Source organism: Podarcis cretensis (assembly GCF_951804945.1).
Source record: "Podarcis cretensis genome assembly, chromosome: Z".
NCBI classification, from domain to species: Eukaryota; Metazoa; Chordata; class Lepidosauria; order Squamata; family Lacertidae; genus Podarcis; species Podarcis cretensis.
Window position 1 is genome coordinate 9758493 of NC_137184.1, and position 21324 is coordinate 9779816.

General features: G+C 46.8%; 1 protein-coding gene across 3 annotated transcripts; it reads left to right on the forward strand.

The window, feature by feature from the left end:
- Nucleotides 1-1621: 1621 nt before the first annotated feature.
- LOC307207935 (protein CutA homolog) lies at nt 1622-20390 on the forward strand. Of its 3 annotated transcripts, XM_079962273.1 has the most exons (7): nt 1622-1694; nt 1832-2029; nt 3893-4041; nt 17916-17975; nt 18102-18147; nt 18504-18553; nt 20088-20390. In XM_079962273.1, the coding sequence occupies exons 2-7, from the start codon at nt 1913-1915 to the stop codon at nt 20188-20190; spliced, it is 525 nt and encodes a 174-aa protein (XP_079818399.1). In that variant the 5' UTR covers nt 1622-1694; nt 1832-1912; the 3' UTR covers nt 20191-20390. The 3 variants fall into 3 exon arrangements, with proteins under 3 accessions (XP_079818399.1, XP_079818400.1, XP_079818398.1); XM_079962272.1 differs by lacking the exon at nt 1622-1694 and having other exon boundaries at nt 1752-2029; XM_079962274.1 differs by lacking the exons at nt 1622-1694; nt 18102-18147; nt 18504-18553 and having other exon boundaries at nt 1737-2029.
- The last annotated feature ends 934 nt before the right edge of the window (nt 20391-21324 follow it).

Genomic DNA, 21324 nt, shown 5'->3' on the forward strand with positions numbered 1-21324 from the left:
TATGCATCAAATAAAGGAATGAATGAATGTGCAGGGTGTCTTTGTTCAAAGGGATTTATCAAAAGAAAAAAAGAGATTTAAGGGCAAAGTTTGGCCATATACCAACAATACAGGGAGATATCTAGTACTCACAATAAGGCCGTTAAAGTTGGTCTGCTTTTCATCACTTGGGATAACATTTGGGTTTCACAACCAGTTTACCTACGAGATTGCCTTGTCCCACACATGTCCACTCGACTGCTTCAGTTGGTGGATTTGGCACTAAGTACTACAGGTGCCACATAACCATAGCTGTCAACTTACAGATTTGAAAATAAGGGACCAGCAGCCTTGAAAATAAGGGACCAACAGCCAAAATAAGGGACCTGCAGCCTCACCTGTTCCAGGCACTCCAGTCTTCCTGTCCTCCTGCAGTCTGGTCAAACGCATGCTGGGTAGCTTCGAGAACACTGTCCAACCAACTTTGTAACCAGAGGTTCAACTGAATAGAATCTGAATCACATGCACCACAAGGCCTATGCAGCCTCAACTTAAGATGGCTCCCCGGCCTGGCTTTGCACTGCAAAGTTTGCAGCAGCACGTGCAACAAAATGGCATCCAGCATTCAAAACCCTCCTCAGCTTGCATTAACTAGCCACACACAAGGCATGCAAGCTCCAGCCCCAAGTCGTTCTTAGACTTCTTATTGGGTGAGCAACACAGCCAAGCAACACAGTTGGAGCCTCCCTCCTCCCTGGCTGGCAGGGAGGGAGGGAAAGGAGCTGCTTCCTTTGAAATTTAAGGAACATTTAAGGGACATCCATCAATAAGGGACAGCAGCGGGACATGGCGCTGGAATAAGGGACTGTCCCTTCAAATAAGGGACACTTGACAGCTATGCACATAATAAATACCCTGGCTATTGAGATCATGTAGGCACCTTCACCTTTACTCTTTTTCAGTGCCTGCTTAAAACATCATGCGTAGAAAGTTGAAGTAATTTAAATTTGTTTTAGTATTTTAACTTTTGGATGTTTTGAAGTAGGGCTTGGAATTTTTCATCATTTTACCGCTTCTTATCTTTTGGTACACCACTTTGAGGGGGGTTTCCTCCATTTTAAGGAGTAGATAAATTTCATCCAATACTTAATTGAATAATAATTATATATCTCATTTACAAATTTATAATCTGCACTTTCATAAACACATAGCAAGACAGCGTACAACATAAGGATAAAAATGATCCAAAGATCCATAAAAACATAAAGATATATTAGAATTGGGTAAAGGAAAAAAGGAAATCATATTGCAAAGGCCTGTCTAAACAAGTTTTCAAAGGATGCCTGAAGGAAAGGAAGGATGGTCATTATTATTATTATTACTATTATTTAAAAAGTTTATTTGTATTTGTATATGGCCTTTCTTCCCAGACAGCTTACAGTTTAAAGTACAAAGACATAATATAATATTCAAAACTGAGGTGGCGGTGGAGACTTCCCTTGCGTGTTGGGTAATTATTATACAAAATCAACTAATGTACTGTTTATAGTTCGGATAGGTTTTGCAACAACTGTGAATCTAGTTTATCCCCGCGGATATTAGGCACCCAAACCAAACCGTTTCAGTGTCCCCAACCAAGCAGAATACTTTGAATGCCTTAGAGACGCTGGAGCGGGTTCAAATGGGGGAAGATGTACAGAAGAACGAGCCAAAAGGCAGGGCATCGGGGCTCTCAGAGGGGCTATGCCAGGGAGGCGGGAACCAGCCGCTAGGAAGGAGGAGTTTGCCAGCCGTCAGTCGGCTTTCCTTTGCAAGCAAACACACCATTTATTTTTGTTTGCTTATTTCACAGCGATAGTCACATCTGGAAAGGTGGCGAACAAGTGGACGAGGAAAGGGAACCGCAGCCTTGGAGCAAGGGCTAGTAGCAGCCATGGGCAGGTGCGCTAAGATGGCAAAAATGCCGATGGAGTGGTTTGGTCAGCGTTGCCAGGCTCTCCTCGCGGCGTCTGGCTCGGCGATGCGCCAGGGATACTTGACTTTGCCGCTGGTAAGTTTGACATCACTACGTTGCAAAGTTGAAGATCGAAGGGAGAGCCGAAATTGAGCAAAAGCAGGCGAGAGCCACAGGGGAATTCCCACAACATGACGTCGCACCTCTCTTCCCCGGCATTAAAAGACAAACTTTAAACTTGGCGGGGCGGGGGGTGGAGAGAATGTGGCTATTTAAAACAAACAAAAATATTCCCCCTGAATTTAATGATCGTGGGGTTTTCTCAAGTTAAGTTTCACTCAGGAGTGGATCCATTGAACTCAATGGAGCTAGGTTAGTTGCGTCCATTTTCAATGGGTCTACTCTGAGTAGGGCTGCTAACATTGGATGCAGCCTCATGAGCCAATGTCTGAAATAAAAAAAATATAGCTTCTCTCTTTGGAAGAATAAAACTATCTCAATGCTTTTGGCAAGCAACACTGGTTCTAACGTCTTGAAAAATTAATGCTGTTTCTTGCAAAGATGATGTTGGCTAAGGACGATGCATCTCTGGCAAATTGCCATGGACATAGTTTTGTTTTACAGTGCAATTTCTCCTCGGAAATTAGCTGGGTTTTATAGGGTTTGTTCCCTGGGTGTGTTTGGCTTGTGCAAAAGTTCGCTGTGAATTGCACCTTTTCTTTGATGGTGTTGTAAAAGGTAAATAAGCTGCCCTATCAATAATAAACTTGAAAACTATTTTAATGCATCAGAAGAATTCCTGGTTTAATTTTTACCGAGGTTTTAATGATTTAGCAAAACATTAAATTGCAGTTAATTTTTTGTGTCTCTTTCTCCCGTTGGGGATTATGCAGCTTATAAATGAGTTTAACGCAGAGGTGACCCACCCCACGGCATCAGGAACAGGACTTTGCAAGCATGCATAAGGGTGGTTATGCTAGATGTATTAAAAAGGTTTCAGTTCTGCCTCCCCATTTCTGTGGTGGAACAAGAAACTCCTGTGTTGCTCTATGGCAGGGATGAGGAACAACAGATATGGTTGCAGTGCCATTCTCCTCATTCCTGTCACTGGCCGTGCTGGCTGGAGCTGTTGGGAATTGGAGTCCTAATACATAGGGAGGTTAGAGCTGGAAATGGATCGAAAAAGGACAGCCAAAATGAGGAAGTGGGCAGAGGAAAGGTTTGTTGAGACAAAAGACGAATAAGTAGCAACATGATAGAGGTGTATGGCAAGGAGAAAGTGGACAGAGAATTTTTCTCTCTCACACACACAATACTAGAACTCAGAGACATCCCAGTGAAGCTGAAGATCAGAAGGTTCAGAACAGACCAAAAAAATAGTACTTCTGCACTCAGTGGCTCCCAAAATTGGGTCTCCAGCTGTTGTTGGACTACAACAGCATCCCTGACCACTGGTCCTTCTAGCTGGAGACCCAAGTTTGAGAAACATTGATTTGAATTTGCTCCCACAAGAGGCAGTGACGGCCACCAACTTGGAAGACCTCAAAAGACAAATTCACGGAGCATCAAGCTATCAATGGCTACTAGCCATACTGGCTATGTGTTGAAGGTAGTATGTCTCTGGACAGCCGTTGCTGGGAATCACAAATGGGGAGAGCACTGTTGTACCTGGGTCCTGCTTGCAAGCTCCCATCAGGCATCTGGGGTTGGTCACTGTGAGAACAGGAGGCTGAAGTAAATAGACCTCTGGTCTCATCAAACAAGGCTCTTCTTATGTTTTTATGTCACAAGTTCTCCACTCCTGTGGTGTTATTAAACAAGCACTGTTTCCCCGTCTCCCAGACACATTTCCTGCTTTTCAGAATACTTCAATGACCTGTATTTACATTGTCTAAGTTTGGAGGCCTATTCAGCTGACGTATGATCTGGTTTCTTCTCCCCACCCTACCCCTCCTCCAGGTTATGAGTTTCTCTTTGCTAATGTATCCAGTACTGAGAACCCTTGTCCTCCATTTGCACTCTGCTGTTACTGGTAGCTATATTCCTGGATCTCATTCAATTGCACTCGTCAATTGCCCCAACGAACAGACTGCTAGAGACATTGCAAGGTAGGGCGACTTGACACATTCTTGGCCCAAGCGGGTCAATGAATAATTGAAATATACTAGTTTGTTGAAGTATTGAGTGGCTTGTTTGTGCTGTTGTTACATACAGCTGAGAACATTCCACTCTTTATTCAGAGGTTAAGAGATCAAGGTGGGATGGGAATGAGCTTCTACAGAGCAGAGTCATATTTCTCTTATACAGAGCTAGACCATTTGTCTATCTAGCTCTCAAGGATCAGAAGTGAGGGGAGTTATAGGCCAAGAATAAAGTCTAGGTCTGTGGAACAATATTCCTGTCAAGACATGACAGGAACCCACTATCTGCACCTTCCAGAAACAATTGAAGATTTTTTTTGTTTGTTTCTCAGCAGGATAAATGGGTCTTTACCATGAATGTCCATTTGTTAGTGTTTTATTCTTGTTTTAAATGTATTTGAGTTTTGAGTTTTATATGAATTGCCTTCAGATGGTGGTTTAGAAGGTGATTAATAAATTAGGAGGAAGAAGAGCTGGAGGGTCACAAATTCATAGCCCTGCTCCAAGACTTCACCCTATCAAGCCAATATTCATAAGGACTAGAATCTTACTTCTAAAAACAAATGTGAATTTGGCACTTGTGTGGTATGGTAGCTGAAACTTAAGACACAGATTCAGCAATCAGACCACATAAGCCTTGGCTGTAAGTTCTATAAAGGGGACGTGGCAAGCAGCTTTGAAAAGTCAGAGAGGGGAAATTCCACATGTCCAAAGTCTAGCATGATGGGATTACACCCAGCTTCTGTTTCTGAGTTTGAATGGTTCTCTGTTTCAAGCACTCTCTGCCAATGAAATGTTTACCAAGCAAAGCAGAGTTCCCTGGAGCACCTCTGTATAAATAGAGAAACTTCTCTCCACCCCACCTCTTGCCCCATAGGCAGAAAGGAAGTACGAACAGCCTGTTTTGCCCAGAAAATACAAACATGTTGTGGCAGCCTCTCCTTTCCAATATGAATATTCATCCCTTTCTGCTACCAGTCATGTTTGCTTGCAGTTAAGAGTGAGGCTTGATGTGCAATAGTAGAGCATCGGCTTTGCATGCAGATGGTCCCTGGTTCAATCCCCAGCGCCTCCAGGTGGGGCTGGGAATGACTTCTGCCTGTCTGAAATCCTGGAGAGCTACTGCCAGTCAATGTAGATAATAGAGAGCTAGATGAATGCATAGCAATCTAAGGCAGCTTCCTAAGTTCTTTTGGGATAGGGCCATAACTCAGAGGCAGGACATCTGCTTTGCATGCTAGAAGTCCCAAGTTCAATCCCTCCAAGCAGGGCTGAGAATGATTCTTCTCTGAATCCATGGAGAGCTGCTGCCAGTCAGTATGTAGATGATGCTGGACTGATGTTCTAACTCAGCAGAAAGCAGATTCTTGTGTTCCTGTTCGTGTGTACATGCCATGCACAGTGAGCAACTCCTGAACTCAGATGATGAGCAATGATAAGCCTGGCTCTTAGAAGGAGCCACTGAGAAAGAGGAGAGAAGAATCAACATGTTTGGAGCAACTCTGAGGTTCACAGGATTACAGCAATCTAAGGTTGTTGTTTCTTTAAGGGATGGGTGGCAAAATCAGTAGCCATGGTATTTGGAGCATCCTGGGACTTTGCCTGAGTAAATCCATCCTCTAGGAAGCTGTCTGAAAGAGAAAATCCACTAGAGGAAAAGAGGTCACAGTACAAACAACAGCTGCCTTTTTATCCTACCCTTGAAAAGGGTCCTACTCTTCACTGCTTCTGTGTAAGGGAAAGGAACTAAACTTATTTCCATGCATCCCCCACTGTGGAGGTTTTGACTGTCTGGACTTTGCTCTTAAAATGGTGTGCTAAGCGCAGCTCTGATCATGATCCAATATGTGGATTAAACATTGTTCAGTCCTTTTGGGAACAGGGTGTTTTTGCAAAATAACTTTGGTGCATCCACTGTCTGCTTAAGCAATGGTGTGTCATGACACTCCCCCAAATACACAACCTAAAATTGCATAAGGGGCACACACAGAAAATGTGTGTCAAGACTGTTGTTTATTATCACTAAGGATCAGGCAGGACTATTGCAAAACAAAGAACTTTGTTTAAGCAAGCTTTCTTTAACTCCTCTTTTTCTCTGACCCTCCTGCTCACTCTGCATGATTTCTGTGTTGAATCAATTCCAGGTAGCTTTCCCTTAACCTATGTCTTCCTTTTGTGTCACTAAGTTTCTCATGCTGACCACTGTCCTAGCTCTCTTACTTCGTTCCACATACATTAATACATATTTCCTTTTATAACTTTAACAAAATAAAGTTGTTATTACAGTTAACTATATAGTTTTAAAAGTCCATATACCCCCGTGAATTTAGACAGTCTTTTAGGCAATGAGGTTTCTGTACTACCTGAGTTTCTATCTGTTTTGCCACAGGAGACATAATTCTTTCCTGGTGGCAATTGCAACCTGTAGTACCCAAACATTTCATCCTAACCTGACTTTAATAGGGTTTAGCTTTAGATTTATTTCTCTACACCTCTTCAAAAACATGCTTAACATTTATCATGATCTCTTGTTGCTTTCTTTTCAGTAGCTTTTCAGCATGATGTTCCAGCAATGATTTTCTGGAACATTTTCTAGTGTCTGATTAAGTTAGCACTGAAGTACTTAAGGGTAGGGCTAATACCTACTGGCATTCATAACCAAAGACATACGCTGAAAGGAATTGCAAAAGTGGTCAGACAGCTTGCCTCTGTGTTAAGTGCTATAATAATAATAATAATAATAATAATAATAATAATAATGTGTTGTTCTTGTTATTTGTACTCCATCCGTCTAGTTGGGTTGCCCCAACCACTCTGGGTGGCTGTGCCACAATCTATTTTTTTGTACATCAAACACCGAGAAAAAATTGGTTCTGGATAGGTCACATACTACATCATCAATGGCCGGTGGTGAATAATGTCTGCATTTTTGTGCTCTGTTCAAAAGTTTAGGATTAATGCAATGTGCATCTTTTCTGAGGGTTTGTGGATAATAACTAGGCTGCTGATGCATACTGTGCTATTATCTACTGGGGCAGTTATGCATTTGGCTTGTGGACTGGCCAGCTCCTGCTTCAGTGATTCTGCCAGTGCTATTGGTACCCTTCATTAGTTGTTGTTGTTGTTGTTGTTGTTGTTGTTGTACCCTTCATTTGTTGTTGTTGTTGTTGTTGTTGTTGTTGTTGTTGTTGTTCTTCTTCTTCTTCTTCTTCTTCTTCTTCTTCTTCTTCTTCTTCTTCATACCCTGCCCTCCCTGGTCAGGGCTGGGCTCAGGGCAGCTAACACCAAATATAAATTACAATAAAACGTAATGGGGGGGGGAGTTAATTAAAATACGGCTTAAAATACAGCCTCATTTTAGTAGTAGCCCATAACTCAAGACCATAAAGGGAGGAAACATCAGATATTCACCCGAGCCAGCTATCCATGCTGGTCCTACATGGGCCAGCAAAAAAAAAAAAAGGGGGGGGGAGAGAAGAAAAGTAAAAAAATTATATACCAAATCCCATATAAGGGGTCAGAGCAAGTCTAAGCCGAAGGCCAGGCGGAACAGCTCCATCTTGCAGGCCCTGCAAAGATGTCAAATCCCACAGGGCCCTGGTCTCTTGTGACAGAGCGTTCCACCAGGCCGGGGCCAGAGCTTAAAAGGCCCTGGCCCTAGTTGAGACCATTCTAACCTCCTTGAGGCTCGGGACCTCCAAAGTGTTGTTATTTATGGACCTTAAGGTCCTCTGTGGGGCATACCAGGAGAGGCGGTCCCGTAGGTATGAGGGTCCTAGAGTTCATGGGGCTTTAAAGGTCAAAACCAGCACCTTAAACCTGACCCTGTACTCCACTAGGAGCCAGTGCAGCTCGTAAAGCACTGGATGAATGTGATCCCACGGAAAGGACCCTGTAAGGAGCCTCACTGGCTGCACGCTGGAATCTGTCTCAGGTTTCAGCTTCCCTTCCCAATCTCCTTCTCCCTGAAAACACTCCAAACACCTGCAGTATCTTCTCCATTGTCCAGGCAGTTAGTTAGCTTTGCTTAATCATCTGTTCTGATGTTGTACCCGGCTTTGCTCCCCAGCAGTGGTCTGTGTTCCTCCCTATTCTCAGTAACAAAAATTTAAGTGATAAAGCTTATTGTTCTTTGGGTTGCGGATCTAAGTGTGAACTTGCTCACAGGTTTTAGGATACTCTTGTTGTACATGATAAGCATCCGGTGACGTGGTTCAATGTCTGTATTTTCATTAACCCGTGTCACTGGCAGCACATTACAGCTTGCCCCACAATCCAGCTGAAAGTTCCGCTGTTTCATTTTGTTTGGCTATACAGTATTAATCCAGTGCCTTGAACAACTCCTCCAGAGTACGGCCAGTGCTTACATACTTCTAGCCTCTGGTCTCCAATAAGGTAATACAACAGTGATGTTACCTTATGCTTGTGCTCCTCTCCCTCCCATGGGCAAGAGCCAGATGGAGTTCAAACTCTTCTATCCAGCACCTCCATGTCTGGGCTTGATTTGTTGCAGTGAAATTCAGTGGTACTGGGGTGGGGGGTGTCAGTCCATAATGTAAAAATCCTTGCTTTTTATTGTTTTTTCCCCCTACTTCACCTGGGTTCTACTTCTAAACCAATGCCACCATGTTTTAAGGAGCAGTCAGGTGTATTGCAAATCAAAGAACAAGCTTTCTTTAACTCCTAACTCCCTCTGACCCTCCTGTTCTCTTTCTATACTTTTTATGCTGAATCACTTCTAGATAGTTGTTTCCTTAACCTGTGCTTTCTCTGTGTCACTAAGTTTCTCTCATTGACCACTCTCCTAAACCTCTTACTTTGAATCATAGGACCATAAATTGTAGAGTTAGAAGGTACCCTGAGGATCATCTAGTCCAGTCCCCTGCAGTGCAGGAATATGCAGCAATGTAGGAATATGCAGCTGTCCCATATGGGGATCGAACCTGCAACCTTGGTGTTATCAGCACCACACTCTAACCAACTGAGCTGCTTCGTTCCCACCAAAGTTTTTGAAACCATATTATAAGGAAAGCAATTTTTAAAGTTTGGAAGAAGCATAAAGGATTATTGGAACAAAAAACACCATGGTGGCTCTCCCCACTAGAGGCAATATCAGGGGGGAAATTAAATATGGACCCTAAATGGGCAACGTACAGAGAGTTGTTACTTGAAACAGAAAACCAATTAAAATTGAAAGACTTTAATGAAGTTAGAGAGAACATAACAGATTGGTTACAATATTTTCAGCTAAATGAAATGTTTAAGAATGATAAAAAGATGGGATTTGCATATGAAATTTCAACTTTTCAGAGAGAAATAATAGAAAATGATACAAAATTATTATCTAAAATGTACAATCTGTTGTTGGAATGGGAAACGAAGGATGAAGAGGTCAGATCAGTCGTGATTAAATGGGCACAAGATGTGGGACACAATATTCAGGTGGCAGAATGGAAAAAGTTATGGAAGAATGATATAAAATTCACAGCATGTGTGGCGATTAAAGAAAATTATATGCAAATGATGTATAGATGGTACTTAACTCCAGTTAAATTAGCAAAAATGTATAAAACTAGGGAACACAACAGAAAGCAACAGAAGGGACATTTTTTCATATGTGGTGGGACTGTAAAATTATAAAGAAATATTGGGAAATGGTTTATAATGAATTGAAGTTTTAAATTGATGTAATGAATTGATGTTTAAAATAACCTTTGTCAAAAAACTAGAACCTTTCTTACTAGGTATTATAGGAGTGCACCTACCAAAATTTCAAAAGAACTTGTTTATGTATGCTACAACAGCTGCACAGACTTTATTAGCACAATATTGGAAAGACGAAGGTGTCCCATTCAAAGAAGACTGGCAAGTTAAACTAATGCACCATGCTGACATGGCAAAATTGATGATGAAATTAAAAGGAAGAGACAACTATGAATTTAAGGAAGAGTGGAAGATATTTATTGCACATATACAGAAGCAACATACACAGGCTAATACATTAGCAGGGTTTTAAGTTTAATTGTAATTTTACAATGAATGGATAATAGGTGATTTAGATATGTTATAAATTTAACAATGGACACACAGCATGTTGATAAAAAATAGAACCAAGGAAGGGATTAGACTGAGGGAAGTCAATCTGGTTTGTTTTGTTTTTGTGGTTTTTTTGTTTTTTGTTTGGAAAATCAATAAAATATTATTTTTAAAAAAGAAGAGCTGCTTCATTCCATATGCATTGATACAAAGGCAGTGGTGACTGGTGCCCATTGGAACTGATAGGGTGCATAGGAGACAACTATGCATGGGCACCCACAGTAATATAATTGCAGGGGCTGGGCACCCACACAATCAATGAGAAAAGCCAGCAGGCAGCAGCAGTGCTGCCTCTGAAAGAGAAGCAGTTCAGCTCCGCCTTCTGCAGTCAGCGAGATGCACACTTTTCTGGGGGGGGGGGGGGGGGGCGTCAGACGCAGAGGCAGAGTCCAAGCCCCTCTGTGGAAAAGGGTGGCTCACTAGCTGTGAAGAGGGGGAGGAAGAGGAGCTGCCGCTGGTCGCCACATTGCAGACATTTGATGTCATACGTAATGCAGACGTTTGATGTCATACGTACATGCCTGCATGTAGTGCATGGGACATCACATGCACCATGTGCAGGTGTGTGCATGTGATGTCACACTTCTGCATTGTGGCAGCGGGCACCCAGAATCCTGAAGATGAGATGGCATCCCTGATAGGGTGGAAGCCCAGCCGTAGGGGGTGCCAGAGCCAATGCTAGTCAAAGCCAAATGATTATTCTTTTGTCACCATCCTCCTTCCTGCTGAATCCTGCAAGGGAACACTGAGACTAGGGAGGAGTAAATTGGCAAGAAGTGCCGTGCACTGGTGTTATGTACTGAGTTGAATAGGATCCAAACTGCAGCAGTCTGATTGGTCCTAGAACAATAGGATCCAAAAGGCAGCAGTCTGATTGGTCCTAGAACAATAGGATTCAGAATGCAGCAGTCTGATTGGTCCTAGAACAATGCAGCAGTATGATTGGTTGGCAGGAACCACCCAATCATGCTCCAGATTGAAGTGAATCCACAACCTGATTGGCTTACAGTAGAATTCCGGAATTAGCCAATCATGTGCAGCCCATTGTGTAAATAATGTATATAAAGCAGATACTTTGAGGGGACTTTCATTCATTCCTCCTCACCACTATGAGCTGAATAAAGAGCATGAAATCACTTTGCGACTCTGAGTATATTTCACTGGCGACGAAGGTGGGATCCCGCTGAGCTGACTGCCACACACAGCACCGCAGCACCGCCACCTGCCGCACCTCTGCCTCGCACCGTGTATCCAGGCTTCAGCTCCGGGACACAAGGAACTCAGAATGGCAACCGAAAGCAGCTTCTCGCCGTTCAACCCAGCATCTGGAGACTGGGAAGCGTACGCCTCCTGTTTCACCTTCCTCCTAGAAGCCAAAGGGGTCACCGATGACGAAGACACCAAGAAGAGGGCAATATTCTTCAGCGTCTGCGGAGAGGAGACATTTGAAATCGCCCGGGCTCCCTTGCGCCTGAAGACGTTGCTACTGTTCCATACTAAACAATAATGGAACAGCTGAAGGGGCACTTTTCACCACAGCCCTCAGTGGTGGCTCGTCGAAATGCCTTCTACGCAAAGCAGCAAGCCCCTGGGGAAACCATAACTGGGTTTGTGACCTCTCTCCGCCAAGCCGCCCGGTTCTGCAACTTCTCAGAGCTGGAGAACATGCTTCGTGACCGCCTCGTTGGTGGCCTGAGGGATGAGAAGCTGCAACGACGCCTCTACGCTAAGAAGAACCTAACGTTCCAGGTCGCTCTGGAGGAGGCCCTGGCAACGGAAGCTGCCGAGAGGTTGACGCAAGAGGCACGGCCGAGCCAGCTGTCCCAACCAAGGGTCCACCACGAAGACCTCACCGACGACTCAGGATCTGACAGGGAGGAGGTGCACCGAGTACAGCAGTGCACTCAAGCAGCCCACATACCACAGCTGCCTCGACGAGAAGGAGGGAACTGCGCAAGCTGTGGAGAAAGTCACGAGAGGAGGACCTGCCATTTCCGCAACGCAGAGTGCAGGCAGTGCAGAAAATCGGGACACATCGCCCGGGTGTGTCGGGCTCGGCCCACCCGACGCCAGGCATCAGAGGACCAATCTAAGAACCCCAGGTCCCGGGGCCCAACGCACCAAGGCAACTCGACGGAGCTCACGGACTTCCAGGTATACCAGTTGCCCCACCCCAACGTAGAGAAAATTTATGTAGAGGTACAGATAGAGGGGGCCCCATGCCGCATGGAGCTTGACACGGGTTCAACTCTATCCATAATCTCGGCAAGGACCTTAAGGAAACTGTGTCCTACTGGGGGTCCCAAACTCAGGCCGGCCCCATTCACCCTCCGGGACTTCCAGAAACGTAAGGTCCCCACAATGGGGGTGGGGACCTTCAGAGTGCAATACCGAGGGCGGACGCGGCAACTGGACTTGCTTGTGGTCAAGGGCCCCTACATTAGCTTACTGGGATTGGCATGGTTTGGACCACTGGGGCTAGCTGTCACCGGGGTGAACCACACTAGCTTACAAGTGGACGTGGACGCCATATGCAAGGAATTTCCGGGGGTTTTCGATGGGAAATTGGGACAGTATACGGGCCCCCCCATTGCTCTACAGCTTGACCCCGCAGTACGACCGGTCAGGCTCAAGGCCCGCCGGGTCCCGTTCGCCCTGAAACCCCGTATAGACGAGGAATTGGACCGGCTCGTGGGGCAAGGAGTGCTGGAGCCGGTGCCTAATGCCCCCTGGGAAACACCAATCGTCACACCTGTCAAGCCCAATGGTTCAGTCCGCATCTGCGCAGACTACAAATGTACCATAAACAAGGCCCTCACGGCCCCTGCATACCCAGTGCCAGTGGTCAGCCATGTCCTTGCCACCCTGGCTGGGTCAAAAATTTTTGGCAAGCTGGACTTGGCCCAAGCATATCAACAGCTGCCAGTAGATGAGGCCACAGCAGAGGCACAGACGATTGTGACGCACAGAGGAGCATTCAGGGTAAAGCGGCTGCAATTCGGTGTCAGCGTGGCACCAGGCATATTCCAGAATCTAATGGACTCTCTCCTTAAAGGGATTCCTGGTGTCACCCCCTTCTTCGATGATGTGTTGATTGCCGGGCCCACACCAGAGGAGTTTGAGGACCGCCTCCGCACCGTTCTGCACCGTTTCCAGACAGCGGGTCTCAAGGTGAAGTGGGAAAAAATGTCTACTAGGAGTGCCCCAGGTGGACTTTCTGGGATTTATGGTGGACGCAGAAGGGGTCCACCCGACTGGGGACAAGGTACGGGCCATTTGTGATGCCCCAGCACCCAAGAACAAGACTGAACTTCAGGCCTTCTTGGGACTATTGAACTTTTACCATTCCTTCCTTCCCCACAAGGTGGCGGTAGCAGAGCCCCTACACAGACTCCTGGACAAGCGGGCCCCTTGGGTGTGGGGCCAGCACCAGGAGGCCGCATTCCAGGCAGTCAAGGACTTGCTTGTCTCAAACTCGGTCTTGGCACACTTCGACGAGAGGCTGCCGGTGGTGCTAGCATGCGACGCCTCGCCCTATGGCATTGGCGCTGTCCTGGGACACCAACTCCCAGATGGAAGAGAGGTACCGGTGGCATACTTTTCCCAGACACTCAGCGCAACCGAGCGGAACTACTCACAAATCGACAAGGAGGGTCTGGCAATCGTGAAGGGAGTAAAAAAATTCCATGATTTCTTGTACGGACGGCCCTTCACCGTGGTGACTGACCACAAACCGTTGCTTGGCTTGTTTGCCCCTGAAAAGCAGACCCCCCAAGTGCTGTCTCCTCGCATCCTCAGGTGGTCAATTTTCCTTGCCAGCTACCAGTATGCACTGATTCACCGCCCGGGGAAGGCGATGGGCCATGCGGACGCCCTCAGCAGGCTACCACTACTGGAAACAGGCCCCGACCCAGCACCTGCACAAGAGGTTATGAGCCTGGAGCTGCTTCCCGACCGCCCCATTCAGGCACAAGAAGTAGCACACCATTCCAAGAAAGATAGGGTCATCTCCCGGGTCCTGGACTGGGTGTGGAGGGGATGGCCCAGCAGCAGCCCCGGGCCAGAATTCGCCGGCTACACAACCCGCAAACATGAACTGTCGGCCCACAAGGGGTGCCTGTTATGGGGAAGCAGGGTCGTTGTTCCCCAGCCCCTCCGCAAAAGGGTCCTTACAGCCCTACACGAGACACACCCAGGGGTAGTAAGAATGAAGGCTCTTGCCAGGAGTTATGTGTGGTGGCCGGGGATCGACGGAGAGATAGAGGCCTGGGTCAAACACTGCCAGGCCTGCCAAGAATCCCGCCCAGATCCCCCAAGGGCCCCAGTCCAGTCCTGGGAGTCCACCCGAGCACCTTGGTCACGACTGCATGTGGACTTCGCTGGCCCCTTTCAGGGGAAAACATTCTTCATAGTGGTGGACTCCTACACCAAATGGCTGGAAGTCGCACTGGTACCGTCCACTTCTACGTCCGTAGCCATCCGGGTACTACGCAGGCTGTTTGCAACCCACGGGCTCCCTGACACTCTCGTCTCAGACAACGGGACTGCATTTACGTCAGGAGAATTCCAAACCTTCACAGCGCAGAACGCCATCCGCCACATCCGTTTGGCGCCATTCCACCCTGCCACCAATGGCCAAGCAGAACGCATGGTGTGGACCACCAAGGAAACCCTTCGCCGCATGACACAAGGGGATTGGGAGTACCGCCTTGCCACATTCCTTCTAGCACAGCACAGCACCCCCAGCTCAACGACTGGCCGGAGCCCCGCTGAACTACTAATGGGTCGGCGCCTTGCAATCAGATTGGACCGCCTTCACCCCGATAGAGCTCAGGATGAGGTAGTGGTGGGGGAAGGCAGGAACCCCCGGACCTTCGAGGCCCAGGACCCAGTGTACGCAAAGAATTTTGGGGCAGGCCCTGCATGGGTACCCGCCACAGTCACCAGGGTGACCGGCCCTGTGTCGTACGAGGTGCTAACAGATGGGGGGCAATGCTGGCGCCGCCACTGCGACCAGATACGGCGGCGATTCCTGGGAGAAAACCTGGAGGAGGAGGACAGGTCAGAGGAGTCCCAAGGGAACAGTGGGGCAGTGAGGCCCATAGAGCAGCAGGGGCCAGCAGGAGAGGCAGAATCAGTAAATACAGAGAGGACCCATGAGGCGGAAGGGGCACCGGAACCAGAACCACGACTGAGCGAGCCGGTTGTGCCAGACCAAACAGGCCTATCACAGCCAGCATCCTTGGAACACGAGCCAGAACCTGAACCCCGGACCAGGGAACACCCCAGGCCGCAACGCACACGTAGGCCGCTGGCGTACCTTGAGGACTATGAATGTGACCTCCCGGGCAGGACTGGAACTTAGAGGGGAGGGGTGTTATGTACTGAGTTGAATAGGATCCAAACTGCAGCAGTCTGATTGGTCCTAGAACAATGCAGCAGTATGATTGGTTGGCAGGAACCACCCAATCATGCTGCAGATTGAAGTGAATCCACAACCTGATTGGCTTACAGTAGAATTCCGGAATTAGCCAATCATGTGCAGCCCATTGTGTAAATAATGTATATAAAGCAGATACTTTGAGGGGACTTTCATTCATTCCTCCTCACCACTATGAGCTGAATAAAGAGCATGAAATCACTGTGCGACTCTGAGTATATTTCACCTAGGTTGGTTGTAAGTATGAAAGCAGGTGCAGGCAGGTGGAGTCTGTCTGAGAGCATACAGAGGCTTTTGGGATTGTTCCCCATTTGCCCTAAGGGACTAGCCTCTCTGTAAGGTCCCACCCACCTGTCTGACATGCTGGTTGTTCAGATGCAAGTAGCATGCGTTTTATTTTATTATCAGGGGGCGTATCCTTCCCAGTCTCCTGAAGCTGGGCCGAACGGCATGAAGCTGTTGTCTGTCGCCATTCTGGGTCCTTGGGTCCTGGAGCTGCAGCCTGGATGCTCGGTGCGATGCTGTGGTGGCTGTGTGCAGTGCGCGGTGGACAGCTCAGCAGGATCCCATCCTCGTTGCCAGTGAAATATACTCGGAGTCCTGTAGTGATTTCATGCTCTTTATTGCAGCTTGTAATACAGTGGTTGAATTGCCCCCCCAAACCTCAGGCTTTTATATACAGTCATACCCCGGGTTGAATATGCTTCATGTTGAGCGTGTTCGAGTTGCGCTCCGCAGCAACCCGGAAGTAACGGAGCGTGTTACTTCTGGGTTTCGCCGCTCGTGCATGCACAGACGCTCAAAATGACATCACACGCATGACGTCATCCGGTCCAGAACGGATCCCGTTCACATCCCAAGGTACCACTGTACATTATTTACGCAATGAGACCCGTCTGATTGGCTGATTCCGCTTCCCTCCTGGAGCCTGATTGGTCTTCTCCTGCAAACCAATCAGCTGTTGCATTCTAGGATCCTACTTGCCTATTGTTCTAGGATCCAAGCTTAGTACATAACACCCAGGGTTCAACGTCTTGCTTACACCTTGGATATTTTGGATCTAACTTTTTCCTTCAGAGATTTGTGGCAGAGGAGACTATACCATAGTGTAGGCTATACTTTTAGGATACTGCCCTGTCAGTTCCAGTCTATCCTCACCTGCCTGTTTTCTTACATCCAGCCCTGGGGGTGATACTAATCATCAGCTTCCTCCTCCTTAGTCCCCTTGCAGAACTCTATATGGAGGAAGATGAAGACAAAACTAGAATTATTTGGTTCTGACCACTCCCTGCTTTCTGCCCCACTGGTGTCCTGATCACCGCTCCTCAGGAGGAGCTCAGCAGCCTGACTATGGTTTAAGCCATTTGGCATGCAGCACAAAGTGTGCCTATTTATATTCCCCAGGCATTCCAAGACGCAGCATTGCAGTGGGAGTATTAGCGGCCAGTACTTTCTTGATCATCTGACTGTAAATGGTGGAATATAAAATGCCCTGAGATCTATAAATAGAATACAGAAAACAAGCTTATTCAACTCTCGGTGAATTTGAGAGAGAAAAGTGGGAGAAAGCAAATTCCAGACTAGAGATTATTTGGGAAGGGATTGCAAATAATTCCAGGCTCCGTAATAGCATTATATAAATGAATGCTGAGGCTGCCTTTGAAACACTGTGCCCAGTTTTGGTTGCCCAATCTGAAAAAGGATATCACAGAGCTGGAAAAGGTGCAAATAACAGTAACCCAAGTGATCAAGGGGTTGAAGCAACTCCCCTAAGAAAAAAGGCTACATCAATATTTTTTCCTTAGTTTATTTAAAGTAAGATGAGGATCGTGATGTAAAACAAATGTGGGGGGACTTTTTCAAGCTGAGGGCCACATTCCCTTCTAAGCAATCTTTCGGAGGCCACATACTAGTGGAGGGAAGGGCCAGAGGCAAAAGTAGGCAGAGGAACAAATGCGAATCTTACTTTTGTACAGTAGGCTGCTTTCTGCTATACACTCTCACCTCTGTATCCTCCATCCAATAAATCAAGTGGCATGATCAGAGTTCGAGGACACATTCCAGCCAGGCAAAAACACTCAAGGACATTGAGGGCAGGGCCAGTGAGGGATGTGGCTGGGGAAAGAGAAGGTGACTAGGGAACCTGGGGGATGTCCTAAGGGCCAAATAGAGAGACCTCAAGGGCCACATTTACCCCTTGCCAGGCCTGAGGGTCACCACCCCCGTCATATCACAAAATTGATGACACTGGGAAGCCAGTTGCAAGGATATTTACGTGCCAATTAACCTCTTCTGTTTCTCCTAGGGCAATTATGGAGAGAAAATTGGCTGCTTGCGTGAATATCCTCCCCAAGGCCTCATCCATGTGAGTCAAGAACCAAATCCATTTGACCACTCTGGAAGAATCGTGTGTGATTGTACGTCTCTGAGGATACTCTGCATGTTTTGTTTGTAATTTTTAAGCATACTTTCTTCTTGGCTTTTTGTATAGGTATATTTGGAATGGAGAGATAGAGGAAAATACAGAGATACTTCTGGTAAGTGCAGTAGTGGCTGGTCCATTAGAGTGAATGGGCACTGCACCACCACCCTCAGCCTGCCCTCAGCCAGCCCCCACCTGCCTGCCTCCTTCCTTACAATTAGTCCAGTTTCCTCCCTCTCCCCTTTAATCTCACTGTTGCCCCTTGTAGAACTCAGCAGAAAGGGTGGGGGACAAAACTAGATGGAAACAAATTATTTTGAATCCCAGTATCAAATTTTACCATCATTCACTATTTCATTTCAGCTTTGCCCATCTACAAAGTGGTCCGCTTGGCTACAGCTTCACAAATAGACCTTACCATTAATGCATTGTGGTGATGCCTAATCCATATATCTTCCCTTTCTGTTACAGCTGATGAAAACAAGGACCTCCAAAATCAATGAGTTGTCAGAATATATCAGGTGAGGTTTCTTATGTGGCTGGTTTTGTTTATTGGTTTGTTTTGTTTTTGCAGAGGGGCAGGGACACGACACAGCTTAAATCTGTCCCAAAGAGTTGCTTGCAGCTAGTGATGGCTGGCTCCTATTAGGACTGGTAGGACAGAAGGCAGGGAGTCCAGCAGCAGGTGGTGCGAGAGCAGCAGAGCCAACTGCCATCCTCCTCCCTGCTGAACTCTACAAGGGCAACACTGAGACTAAGGAGGCAGAAGCTGTAAGCCAAGGCCACCCCCTAGGTAAGAAGGCAGGGCTGGTTAAGAGCAGGCTGAGGGTGATGGTGCAGTGCCCCATTCACTCTAATAGACCAGCCTCCACTGCACTTATCAAAAGGAACTTTGTAGCTTCCTTTTTATCTCAATTCCAAATACAGTGGTACCTCGGGTTAAGAACCAATTCATTCCAGAGGTCCGTTCTTAACCTGAAACTGTTCTTAACCTGAGACACCACTTTAGCTAATGGGGCCTGCTGCTGCCGCACTGCCACCGCGCGATTTCGGTTCTCATCCTGAGGTAAAGTTCTTAACCCGAGGTACTATTTCTGGGTTAGCAGAGTCTGTAACCTGAAGCGTCTGTAACCTGAAGTGTCTGTAACCCAAGGTACCACTGTACAAAAAGCCATGATGAAAGTCTCAGCTTGGTGAAGCAGTGCTCTGTAAATAGAAGCTGCTGTGTGACAAGTTTAAAAGTCACACACACAAAGTTATCAGATGGACAAGCCAGTCCTCAAAGTAAGGTGGCCCACCCACTGGGCACACTCTGGTTGTGGCCCTCTATGCTGAATACCAAATCTGCAGCTGGTTGAAGGTTTGAGAGGGCTCCCTCAAGTTTTTTAGGAAGTGATAACAGACTGAAAGCACTCCCAAGCAGCTGCTGACTGCCATTGTGATTTCCCATAATGCAGTGTTACTCCAGGGCATTGTGGGAAATGAAAATGGCTGTTTGTTGTAGACCCACCTGAGGAGGTGGGTGGGGCCCACATTGACACAAGTGGGCACTGCCATGATGTTTGGGGCTTGTCAGCTGCCCTAGGATACCAGGAGCCTACACCAGGCCTGACCAGATCCCACACATTCATGGTACTGTTGAGTGAAAAACACAAGCACGGTTTTGTCACCCTGCAACCTTCTAATACAACAGTGGGAAGCCCACCAGCTGTGGGCTAGATTTGGCCCACCAGACCTCCCAATTTGGCGCATTAATCAGTTTTGCCCAAGTCACACCCATCAGCCTCATATCTGAGGTCATATGGGTGAGGTGGAGTTGCAGGGAGTTCAGTCCTGCTTAGTTAATGTCTTCCCACTCCTGTTGGCCAACCGTCCATCACCTGACATTATTGACAAGTGCGTGGGCCTGCTGGCTGGAGCTTTATCTTCCCCTACTATCCCAAAATGCTCCTGAACGCCTGTTCTGATATGTGGCTCGTATACCCCTTTTACCTGTAAGAATTCCATTCTTGCTTCATAGTAAGATGCAGATAATCTGTTCATTTCTTCCCTCAGCTCCTTGCATCCATTTGCAATCCCCGAATTTATCAGCCTGCTCATTGACCAGGGAAACCCGGCCCATTTAAAATGGATGGAGGAGAGTATCCCGTATGATTAGCCATCATCATCCAGAAGATGCTTCTGGACAGACTTTCCCAAAGGACTTGTGGATATTGCCAGCTACCATAGCATGACAGTCCTCTCTTTTCGCAGACATGATCAAGGTGGAAAAGCAACTGAGAATGCTCCGTTAGTGGTTCTGAGTTGCATGAGAGCGGGATCCTCTCTGGAAGAATCAGGATCTTTGTGTTGCAACTTGCTCAGTCTTGCAGGTTTTGGTTTAACATTTTGTGGCTATAATTCTCCAAAGAAAGTAGCTGTACAAGAAGCAAAGTCTGAAATGTCTTCTAACATCCAGACAGGCTTGCACAGTTGCCTCTCTCACATTTTTGCTGGTATCTCAGAAACCAAGAAAATGGAGTTTTAAGGAATTCAGTGAACAAGAAGTAGCAGTGTGAGCCAACCCTAAGATTTGGTTTGGACCCTGATTAGGTGCTTTGGAAAACAGCTCAGTCTGAGACACTTCATGGGTTGCCCAATTTGGCTTGGGAGGTACACAAGTCTCCTTCATTTCCACCCACTCCATTCACTATTGTGGGGTGGCAGGGGAGGGGAGGCTATAACTTTGTTCGCTTTTTTGCAAAAGTGGGTGAAATTTACAGGCATTGCAATGGATAATTTACAAGCATTGCAATACCAAATTACAAGTAAAGAGGTCAAAGGGCTTTTGTACTAGACACCGTTAGAGACTGACTTTTAAAAACAAAGAGAAACACCTATAATTTCTTATTTTGGGGAGAACTGAGTGAAATTTGCAGCCACGATAATCCCTTATGAGTGCATGACACTTACTCAGAAGTGGTTTTCCTGCAAGGACAGCTGTCACAGGTTGGGGGTGTGTAAAAAAAGGAATCAAGACCCTGATGTTGGGAAAGATGGAGGGCACAAGGAGAAGGGGATGACAGAGGACGAGATGGTTGGGCAGTGTTCTCGAAGCTACGGACATGAGTTTGACCAAACTGAGGGAGGCAGTGGAAGACAGGAGTGCCTGGCGTGCTCTGGTCCATGGGGTCACGAAGAGTTGGACATGACTAAACGACAACAACAAAAAGGAATCAACCTTCTTTGGTGTTTTGTCAGCAATTGGGTCTGAAAATTGCAGCCAGGAGATAGGTGACTCTGAATCAGAGAT